Source organism: Grampus griseus (genome assembly GCF_964374135.1).
Source record: "Grampus griseus genome assembly, chromosome: 6".
Taxonomy (NCBI): Eukaryota; Metazoa; Chordata; class Mammalia; order Artiodactyla; family Delphinidae; genus Grampus; species Grampus griseus.
This window is the reverse complement of record NC_139000.1, coordinates 112,317,445-112,329,643: the sequence shown is the minus strand read 5'-3', so window position 1 is coordinate 112,329,643 and position 12,199 is coordinate 112,317,445. Positions and strand designations below refer to the sequence as shown.

Genomic DNA, 12,199 nt, shown 5'->3' with positions numbered 1-12,199 from the left:
TATCTATTTTACGTTTGGTAGTGTATATATGTCCATGCCACTCTCTCACTTTGTCACAGCTTACCCTTCCCCCTCCCCTATTTGAATATTCTTACATAACTTAAAAGTTATCTCTTTTTACTATTACTACAACACTCCACTACTTATTTTGAGAAGCAGAAGTCATTAGTATTTCCTGCAAGTAACTTTCTCTCCCTACTCACTATATTTTTTCCCTCTTTAAAGGTAAAACTATGTTAGCAACAATATAATTGCTAAGTCGATTTAGGCCTGCTTTTTTTCTTACTGGGCAAAGAAGGGAAAGGCAAGTGAATTTTCTCTTTCTTCGAGAGAACAGAGGGGTGGTGAAGGGAAGATTGCCCACAGTGGAAGGGATCAGAAACTCCAACAGGCAAAAAGCCAGAAGCTAAGATGGTCGCCTTTCCCATCAGGGATCCCTATAGGAGCAGTTCTCAAAGCCTCATAATAACAGTGAATCAGCATCACCAGGAACTTATAAAATATGCCAATTCTCAGGCTCCATCTCAGATTTACTGAAATAGAAATAGAGGTGGGATTCAGCAGCGTCCTCCAGGTAATTTTTATGTATGCTAAAGTTTGAGAACCACTGCATGAAAAGTCTGCTTCACAGGCAACTGAGAGCCAACTGTGTGAGTGTGCTTTCTCTTCTGAACATGTGCGCTTTTTTTTCCTTTCTTTTTCATGGAAGACATGCTTTATGATCTCCACCTTGCCCTAAATCTGAGTGTGAGTCTGTCTTTTCCCCTGTGTGAATGCACATGTGAACTGAGAGATGGGACATGTGGAATCCAAGAAGATTCTGGAATTCCTATGTTGTGGCGTCCAATATAGTTGCCACTACCAACATGTAGCTATTTGGATTAAAATTTAAAATAAATAAAATTTAAAGTTCAGCTCTTCAGCCACACTAGCCACATTTTAAGCTGGTGGCTATGAGGTTACACATGCAGATATAAAACATCTTCAGCCTCACAGAAAGCACTACAGGACGGCACCTACATTCCTAATGGACCAGAGCTTGTCCACGATCTATCAAGCCACATCCAAGAAGACATCTCCAGGATGTGCTGGACTGAGAACTATGCCCCACAGATCCTGGCTGATGGCACTGAGAGAATTCAGGGACTAGAAATTTAAAGACAGTACAGAATATTATAGTGATAATAATAGTTCATATGCTACAGTAAAAGTTCATATTGTTTCAAAGTTAAAGCCTTAAAAAAAGTATCATAAACTTTGTCGTTAAAGTACTGAACAAGTGATATATAGCAGAAAAATCATAAGAACGAAAGTTTTTCGTGAAGAGTGAAATCTAAGTGGTGCATAAACAGCAACGGGGTACTATGTATTTAGTAAGCATGTGTGTCAAACACTCTGTTAACGGCCATAATCTGCCCTTTTGTCTTTAGATGTTACAGGCTTTGTGTATATCAGGCTTGAATATTTCTTTTGTAGCTGGCTAATTGAATTCCAGTGCTTCAGCCTTGGGACTGCACGTCCTAACTGCTGGTATGCGGGGGGGGGGGGGTGGGGGGGGTGGGGGGTGGGGGGGGTGGGGGAAGAAACAGCGAGATTAAATGCAGTCATTCTTTCTTCTCCAGTAGTTGCCAAAAAACAGTAGTACGCTGCACCATAAATCTGTCCTTGAAAATGTTATTTATAACAAAGGAGTCTTGTAAGACACCCACACTTCAGAGACTGTAGCTATGTCCTACATAAGTGGCCTTTAAACGCCAAATTTTAATTGGCTTTCTTGCTTACTAATGTGTTTTCCTGGATGTTAACAGTTAAATCCACATCTCTGTTTTCTAAAGATTGTTTGTTCATACGGATGTTCTGTTAAAAGCCAGAGGATATACGACACTTCCCTCTCATCTCATGAACATATAAAAGTAATAAAACTATGATTTTGCTAGATATCTGATTTATACAAGAGTATAAATGATCACTGTTGATCATTTAAATCAACAAAGGCCACACAAACTACGTAAAATAATTCCACTTTCAGGTGATCATATTTATATCAATAACTTACACTAATTGACTTGATATAGATTTTTGATAAATCCTGTCAAAATAAAACTCAACACAACAAATATTTATTATGCACCTATATGCGAGTACTAGAGGAGGAATCATGAGTCAATAATCTATTACACATACATATAAATGCCCACACATCAGCGGTTTCCAATCATTTTCTGTTAGAGAAAAAACAATTACAATCATATGAATTATAAAGATAACATATTTATATTAGCACAATAAAGTGATATACGGATAATATTTAATATATATTGAGTATACTGAGTACTTATTAAGTATGAGACATCAGGCACTTCACATGCAGTGTCACTTTTGATTCTCACAACCGCCTCATGATGTAGGTACATTTACAATCCCATTGTTCACAGGTGAGGAAAGGGAAGCACAGAAGTGTTCAATAATCTTACTGTCAGAAACCAGAGAAGACAGAGAGTACAGAAAGACGGGTGTCAGGGCTGGGGAGAGGGGAAGCGGAGTTCCTGGTTAATGGGTATAGAGTCTGTTTTCCAAGATGAAAAGAGTTAGACGGATGTGGTGATTGCTGTACAGCATTACGAATGTAGTTAATACTATTGAACTGCGTACTCAAAACTCGTCACAGTGATAAATTTTATGTTATGTCTATTTTACCACAATAAAATAAACTGGAAAAAAAAACGAGAGGAACACAAGAGACAGAGGAGTAACTGTACTGAGGCGACGACGTTAGGGAACGTATACTTGGGTCTTCGCTCAGTTCTTGGCACACAGCCCTCAAATCCCTGTTATTCCCTCAGCGGGAAGAGTACAAAAGTGTCTGTTGTTGTTCAGAACAAGCCCCTTTCAAACACACCTGAATTTATGTTAATGACATGATATCTGGAAAGCACCTAAGGGCGGAGACTGGTTGCCAGGGAAACCAACCACCTGACTAGAGGGTTAAAACTTTCAATGCCGCTCCCCTCCCCTACCCAGGAGAGGAAAGGGGCTGGAGCCAATCACCAAGAGCCAATGATTTAACTGATCATGCCTACTAATGAAGCCTCCATAAAAACCAAAAGGACAGGGTTCAGAGAGCCTCTGAGTCGGTGAACATTCAAAGAGGGACCCCAGTTCCTACACTCAGGACCCTTCCGGACCTCGCCATACGCACCTCCTCACCTGGCTGTTCATCTGTATCCCTTATCCTATGCTTTATAATAAACTGGTGAACGTAAGTAAATGTTTCTCTGAGTTCTGTGAGCCGCTCCAGCAAGCATGTTAATCAAACCAGAGGAAGGGGTAATGGGAACCTCTGATTTATAAGTCGCTCAGAAGCACAGGTGGCAACCTGTGACTTAAACTAGCTTCTGAAGTGGGGGTGGTCTTGTGGGAGAGACGGAGCCCTTAACCTGTGGGATCTGATGTGATCTCCAGGTACACAGGGTCAGGGCTGGAATGAATTCTGCTTGGTATGTAAAAACTGCCACACATTTGGTGATGAGAAGTCCAGAAGTTCAGCAGTAAGTGTTAAGAGGAAACACAGAAGGTATGTTTTCCCTCCTATAGATGCACAGCTCAAAAGCAGACAGCAAGGGGAAGAGCTATGTGAGAACAGAAAGTAAGCTGACGCCAATGTAAAGGCAAGCATTCCCCCACAGCTGCGATGTGCTCTCCTCCAAAGAGGAGGCCACGTCCCAGCCAAGCACCATAACCCTACTGTTCAATTTAATTATAAAATAAAAAAACATACCTGAGGGGAGAGAAACTTTTCAATGCGTTTGGCTATAAAACCTTTCTCCAATATGGAGTTGACTGATGGTCTATCCCTAGGATTTCTTTTAAATAGTTGAGAGAGCAAACTGCGGAGATCATAAGAATAATGCAAAGACACGGGTGGAAAAGATCCAGATATGATCTTCAGTACCAGGTTTTTCATATTGCCAGCTTCAAACTAAAATCCAGAAAATAAATTAACATATATGAAACAGAAGTCGAAAATGTCAGTTTCAACAATGAGAAACAGTACTTTTCCTATCAATATAGAACAGAATTGCAACCCTCTTCCCAGTTTTAATCAGTACATGCTCTCTAGAGCAAGGTTCACTTGGTTATTTACAAACACATTTGAAAGAGAGTATCAGTCCTCATAAAATGGTACAACTCGCTATAAGATTAACTTTTACTTATTCAAAAAACTAAAAGATGGGATATAGGTATCAATTAAAGAGTTTATAAAAATGTAACAGTAATCAAGATGGTAAAACAAGCAAACCTGGTAGTCTTCATTTAACACCTGCCTTCCTGTGCCCCTGCTATAGCAACTAGAACAAGAAATTAACTACAGAACTAAAACTATTTGGTAAAAATATAATAAATAAAGGTACTGATTAAGTTCCTTTTATACACTGCTCATTATTACTTTTAAGTGTGTGATGCTCCCAAAAGCCATGCGATCAGCGATGTGGCAAATATTCCAAAGGGGAATATAAGCCTTATCAATGGGAATATATATTTTAGGATTAAACACAATATAAACTCTAACTGAAGTGGGGAGGAAAAGAGGTGGGGCAGTTTAAAATCTAAAGATGATTTCATTTTGAAAGTAAAATTAAGCTTTTGACATCTCAGCTAAAATAGTATAGAACAGTTGTACACTATCAATATGTTCTTAATGCACACGTTAAGAAAACAAAACATCCTATAAGTTAGGCACTGGTGATTATATCCAAGTATAAAAGAGTTCTGTTAAATGTGGAATTCTAGCATTTAAAATATGATATTGTTTACTAAGATTTGAGTACAATTCCATCATCTAGAAATACGTATATATCTAAGAAGGAATCCTAAATGCAGAAATAGGTTATTACTCTATTCTTTCATTACAATGAAGTTTTATTTATCTCTCAACTGATAAGCTCTTCATAAATAAAGGTTAATGAAGTACTTAATTTTATGTGTCCACTTAAGGGAAAACAATTCCAAAATACAGAAACAACGGTGACAGAACAATGTATTGTAAATGAAAAGACTTTCTAAAAATGTGTAGATTTAGACCTACATGACTGTGTGTCACAGAAAAACTGACCAATTCCTTAAAGTACAGATCTAATATCCACCAGGCCATATCACTTTGGCAGTCTATGCTTGTTTCCTTCAGAAAAATAAAATCTTAAGGGAATACAGTAGAAGAGTATGCAACTATGAATAATCACAACAAAGAAAAATACTCCCCAAATAATATCAGGCAATAAAAACAAACTATAAAACTGCTTATACCATATAACCAAAATCTTGAGGGAAAAAAACCAAAAACTCATTTTATAAATTATTCTATAAGTCTAGAAGGAAACAAAATATTACAAGTAATCATTATTGGCTGGAAGAATTGCTTTTGATATTTATTCACTTACTTATATTTTAATCTCTTCCCTTAAGTTTTCTGTAATGAAAATATATTATTGCTTAATCAGTGGGGGAAGCATTTTAAAAAGATTTTTAAATGGAAAGTGATTAAAATTCAACCTATTTTGGACAAGAACTCCCCCTTTTTGGTGAATTATGTGTTATCTCAAAAGAATCTCAACAGTGAAATTTTTAAATACTCTGAATTAAACATTATTTAAATTGATAAAATCCCCCCTCAACGAATATGCTGAGATATGTTCTTTAGATAATTTCAATTCCAAACTCAAATAATTTGGATGCTTTGAGAAAAACTGCTAAAATGAAATTAATAAAGTTTGTTAAGCTGAAATATCAAATTCATACGTGAATTTAACATTAAAAAGACAGCAAATGTGTCTTTAGAAATAATTTTCTGGAATAAAGTATGATATATGTATTACAATAACATATATAATATGTATATGTAATATATGCATACATATTAAGGGAAAATTGATTTAAATTTATACCTCAGAAAAGAAGAGAAATTTATAAACCGACAGAGAAGAATTTCTAGCACAAGAGGGTCATCTGAAAGATGGCATATGATTTTTTAAAATCAGAAACATTATACGTACTTTTTGACAAAATTTTTAAAGTATCTCAGAAACTTCTACTTACTGCATGTTTAAGCGTGCACATCTCATAAAGGACACACCCCAGAGCCCAAATGTCACTAGAAAAGAGAAAAATAAGAGATCTTCTCTAAATATCAGAATTTACTTTAAAAGGTTTTTTAACTTAAAGGAGACAAAAGCAGCATAAAAATGCTTTGCAAAAATATGTGTTCCATAAAACATGACCTTTCAAACTTAAAATTACAACCATAACCAAATGACAAAAGCAGCTATCCCAGATTAGAAAAATAACAGTTGCCCAAGTAATTACTTTAAAAGTTTCATTGAAGAAATCTAATATTTAAAAGGACAAAAATCAGTAAATTTCATGGATGCTTCATTTAGTTTTTTTATTTTGCATAAATCAAAATGTTTTGTTCAATTATTTGCAAAATACCACAATTTCTTAAATACTATAAAAGCAAAATACTGTTTTAATGAAGAAAATATTAATTTACTAAAATTAAATCTGAAACAAATTTCTGACAGCCAACTAACATATGTAAATACATTAATTTATTTTCCCCTAATTTAAAGACTTAGTTACACTATCTTCTTTATCCACACTCTCTTCCACTCTTTAATCTTAAACAGATAGTTCTGTAACTAAAAGACTACTTCTATTTTTAAAAGGAAAAAACCCCATAATTTAGAGCTACAGTGGTCCTTGGAAGTCAAAAAAAAGAAAAACAAAACCACTGCTCCTGGAAGTTGAACTTATTGAAAAAGAATAAAGCCCATTATCGAAATCCTGAAGTTATCTTTACCCAAACTCTCACAAAAATCTACAAATATAAACCTGTAACCTCCAAAATTTGTTTAATTTTAAGATTCAACTAAGAAAAAAATGTAAATGTAATTAAGCTTTTAGTAACTTGTACATGTTACAAACTAAAAGCTATAAACAAAAACATTAAACTAATGATCTTATCAATAAAATACTTTAAAATACGTTTGGGAAAATATGAATTTCAAAATATAATTGATGATGTTCATGCATTACATTTTTAAAGCATTTTTCCCACAAAACCAATTTTACATAAAATTCTCCAAGGGATGATCAAATCCATTTCAAATTTAAAGACTAATATTTTCACAGTTGAGTTATCCACAAGACACAGAAACAGCATTAAAATGTAAAATTACTTTAGCTCAAAGAAAATACTATTTTCTTTTAGAATATCTACTAATAATACACTGCATGGACTTGACTGATCATTGTAATTTAAACTGATCTTAAATACATTCCTCGGATGACGTTCTCAGACCTTCTGCTCGGGTCTGAAACACAGCTTCCTCTCTATCCTCAAAAAAAAAAGGGGGGGGCAGGGGGATAGCACCCATGAACACATGCATTATTGCCAGCTACCACTTTCTTCCTTTCAGCTTCTAAGGGTGCTTTCAAAATTAAGACCAATGCTTCTTGGTTGGCATTTTTAAATTAGTGAGTATGAGAGAAAATAAAGGGTAACTGGAATTCAGTGGCAGAATTCCTCTTCCCAACACACATATTGGTCAATCTGTTAGCCATAATACGGCCCAGTGATTAGGAATTCGTGCTTCGGAGCCAGATGCCTGGGACTTTGAAGTTACTTTACCTCTTTCTGCATTTGGTTTCTTTATAAGGAAAGGAGGAATGAATAATACCTACAACTCACAAGGTTATCGCGAAGATAAAAAGAGTTAATGCATAAAATGCATTTAAAACAGTGCCTGGCATATAGTAAGTGTTCAATAAACATTAACTATGATAATTCAATAAGTGACTATTACAAACAGAAAGACAAAGAAAGCACTCTATTTCCCATTATAGCTTAAATAATAAAGCGATTCTATAGTTTCTTCAGCAAGATAGTGAAATAGCTGCTTTATAATTCCCCTCATTATATACTAAAAAAGTGTATATACATATGTATATATATGTCTACATATGTGCATTACCGATTTTGAATAATATTCTGAAGTTTAATAAAGACAGTACAACAGAGAAAGATGTAAAGGAAATAAACACATAATGAATATCATTTTAAATACCTTTTATTATTATATGGTTTGTTTTCACAGATTTCGGGTGACAAGTAGTATGGGGTCCCTATGCAAGTCCGAACCAGCTCCACAGTACTAGAACAAAAGAGAGTTACTGGAGAAGCTTAAGACATTTAAAGACACTACCACACATACATCACCAGGGATTAAAATTTCACTGAAGACATTATAGCAAACCAAAGTTTAAAACTGTATGTTACCTATTAAGAACTCTAGCAATTCCAAAATCTCCAAGTTGTATCGTCCCATCTTTGGTTAAAAATATGTTCTGTAAAAGAGATGAAAAAAAAAGCCAGAAATATTGCTACAGTCCAGTTCTTAGTATACGACTTCTGTCATAAAAATGAATCCACTTAAAAAATAATGCTGGGACAAGTGGATATCCACATGCGAAAGAATGAATGTAGACCCCTATCTCACACCATAAGCAAAAATTAACTCAGAATGGATTCTAGACCTAAATGTGAGAACTATAAAACTCCTAGAGGAAAATACAGGAGTAAATCTCCATGCCACTGGGTTACGCAATGATTTCTTAGATATGACACCAAAAGCACAAGCAAAAAAAGAAAATACAGATAAATTGGATTTCATTAAATTAAAAACTTTTGTGCAAAGGACACCATCAAGAAAGTAAACAGACAACCCACAGAATTGGGGAAAATATTTGCAAATCACGTATCTGACAAAGAATCTGCATCCAGCATAAAGAACTCTTACAACTCAGTAATAACCAAAGACAACCCAATTTTAAAATAGGCACAGTCATATACTATATGATCCATTTGTATCAAATGTCCAGAATAGGCAAATCCACAGAGACAGAAAGCATACCACCGGTTTCCAATGCTCTATCATCAAACTGCGGAGCCAGGAGTTTGTGGGATTACATGAATTAAACTCCGTTATCAGTCAGATGTGAACCAAGCACATGCTCACAGCCAAAGACGGCACAAGGCAGGGTTGAGTGGAATGGAGTAAAATGGTCTGAAATGGGATTAGGAGACTGAGGGTCGGGAGACAGGAAAGATGGGGTAGGGAGCCCCACCATAGTCCCTCTCCTTCCCACTACTCATCCTGGGGCTACAAGGCTACATAAGCAGCTGCAGGCCTAAGGACGTAAGAAGACAGACACACGGCCCTGACATCAGGAAACAAAGCCCCTCTGTACTACCCACTCTGGGAAGGGCGTGAGCCCAAGTGAGGCAAACGTGAAAGAAACCTCGATGCAAAGATGAGTGAGCTGTGGGGACAAAGTATCTCCCACAAAAGAATCCAACACATGTGAAGAAAGCTACTGCAAAGAAAAACAACCAATAAAATAACCAGAACCAGAATTCACTACAGACAGAATTAGTTTTATAAAGCAATCCAATAAAAACTTTGAAGTAAATATATTTAGAAACTTGCGAAGAAATAAATGAAGAAATAAATATGCATTTGAAAAGAACAAGACATTATGAAATAAAACCCAATTACAATAAGAACAGATCTATATGAAAAACCATTTAGAAACCTTGGAGAGAAAAAAAGTCATAATAAAGTCAACAGATGAGAAAAGCACTAGTTTACACAAAATTTCAAAGGGATTTAGTTAACTAGAAGATAGGTCGAAAAATTCATGTAGAATACAACTGAGAGAGACACAAAATGTGAAAGAACAAATAAGACACTTGAAGGGACAAATTAAGAAGCTCCAACGTGTGTCTAGAAAAAAATCCAGGAGACAACTGTGAAAGTAGCAAAAAGAGAAATAATATTTGAAAAAATATAACTAAACATTTTCTACAACATTTCTAGAAGAAATATACATTCTCAAAAGTATACAGCATAATGAGTAAAAGTGAGCCTCACCAATTCACAAACTATGAAATTTCAGAACCATGGGACAGAGAGAATATCTTAAATGGGTCAGAGAGAAGAAACAAGGGCAAGAGATTGCAAATTCCTAAACTGCAACACAAGAAGCCAAAAGACAAATGGGCAACATCTTAAAAATTCTGTAAGAAAACAATTTCTAACCAGAAGTTGATAACCAAATTCTCATCAAAGTTAGAGAATCTTGGACTTCCCTTGTGGCGCAGTGGTTAAGAATCCACCTGCCAAGGCAGGGGACACAGGTTCAAACCCTGGTCTGGGAAGATCCCACATGCTGTGGAGCAACTAAGCCCATGCACCACAACTACTGAGCCTGTGCTCTAGAACCCGTGAGCCATAACTACTGAGCCCGCGCACCTAGAGCCCATGCTCCATAAGAGAAGCCACCACAATGAGAAGCCCACACACCGCAACAAAGAGTAGCCCCCGCTCACCGCAACTATAGAAAGCCTGCGCAAAGCAAAGACCCAATGTAGCCAAAAATAAATAAATAAAAAGTAAATAAATTTTTTCAAAAATTAAAAAAAATAAAGTAGGAGAATCTTCAAACATGCAAAATCTCAAAAAAAACAAAAAACAAATCCCTTCCACATAACCATTGTTTTGGATTTCTTCCATCATAATGAAAGAGTAGGACATGAAAAGCAGGCAAAGACCTAACACACGAAGCCTGTGTGATATTCAGGGTTACAGTGGAGCGGGGACCGTGAAGGGAGAAGACAGTCGGATGCAGACTGCACCAAGCTCAAACATTCTAGCCCAAGACAATGCTGGCCCCATGTCCACATCCACTGAGAAGTTAGTAGTGACATAACAAACTTACCTGTGATTTTATGTCTCGATGAAGAATTTTTCTATCATGTACATGTTTCAGGGCCAAACATATCTGTACAAACCAGTCCAAAATCTAGGGGGTAAAAATAAGATCTGTCATTTCTTTTAAAATTTACATTTCACAGTAGTCTTTCCTTGATCATTAAAATGCTTCAGAAGTACTCAGGGATGAGGGGAACTAAATCCTTAAAATAATCAGGCTATAATGTTTCACTTCACTGTACTGTAATTAATGTCACCAACATTAGGTAGATATTCGAGCCAACTGACACATTATGTGCAGCACACGTGGTAAGTTTAAATGTAAGACACTGCTACTGAAGCATCTCCTATAAATCAGAATTAATATGGAAAGAAATTTCCAGAGAAAAGTGAAAAATGGAATTACTTTATATTTTAGCATAGTATGACGGTGACTTTTCTTTGTTGTTAAATATATCTTTTTTTCTATATACGTAAGTAAAAATCATAAGACGAAAAATATTAGGCTGGAAATTTGGAAGACATCTCTGACTTTTTTCTCGTCCCCCATTCATCACATAAAAACACACACTCTGGAGTTAGCCACTTGAAAGTAAAAAGGCTGGATTTCTACCTCACTCCTAACACCAAAAATATTCCAAGCAGACAGCATTTTTAAACATGAAAAAATTAAAGTTTAAAGAGAGGAAGAAAACATAGGTTAATTTTCTATACTCTCTGACTGACGCAGGACTTCCAAAACATGATACCAAACCCACAAGTCACAAGAAAAGTTCCCTATATAAATTTTAAAACACCTGAATGGCAAAATATACAATGCAATTTAATAATAATTTGAGAAAATACCTGCAACATAACTGATAGATTGCTAATCCTCTAATACACAACAGCTCTTCGACATCACTGAGAAAAACATGGCAGCCAAAATAAGAAGTGGACAGAAGACGGGAAAGGCAAATGACAGAGGAAACATAAGCCAATCAACACATAAACCAAATACTAACTTCCCTCCAAATTAAGAAAATAGCAATTAAACAAGATACCACTGTAACCTGACAAAGATGAAGTGATAAACAATGTTGGCCAGGATGTGAGGAAATAAGTCTTTGCATACCCTGTTTGTGAGAAAGTTAATTACAGTTACTTGGTAAAAATTTTAAATTCACATACCATTTGAAAGAGCAGCTGAAATTTCAAATTTATCCTAAAGATAAAATGTCACAAATACAAAAGAATATGTACAAGGATGTGAACTCCGGCATTGTTGCTCCACCTAAACATCATCAAGAGCCTGGGAAAATATCACAATTGGAATCACTAGAATTCTATGCAGCCACTGGGAAGAAGGAAGTACTTCTATGTACATACAC

General features: G+C 35.7%; 1 protein-coding gene across 6 annotated transcripts in view; it reads right to left on the bottom strand.

Annotated features, from left to right (window-relative positions):
- Positions 1–12,199, bottom strand: part of NEK1 (NIMA related kinase 1) — a 212,661-nt gene that overhangs the window by 158,405 nt on the left and 42,057 nt on the right. For all 6 annotated transcript variants that reach the window (XR_014296918.1, XM_082657164.1, XM_082657161.1 and 3 more), the window contains exons 5-9: positions 10,837–10,920; positions 8,336–8,403; positions 8,124–8,210; positions 6,094–6,148; positions 3,779–3,979 (exon numbers count right to left, since the gene is read on the bottom strand). Coding sequence is in view for 5 of the 6 variants with exons in the window: in XM_082657164.1 (XP_082513290.1) it covers positions 3,779–3,979; positions 6,094–6,148; positions 8,124–8,210; positions 8,336–8,403; positions 10,837–10,920 (495 nt within the window). In the remaining variant the exon portion in view is untranslated. The remainder of the gene's footprint in view (positions 1–3,778; positions 3,980–6,093; positions 6,149–8,123; positions 8,211–8,335; positions 8,404–10,836; positions 10,921–12,199) is intronic.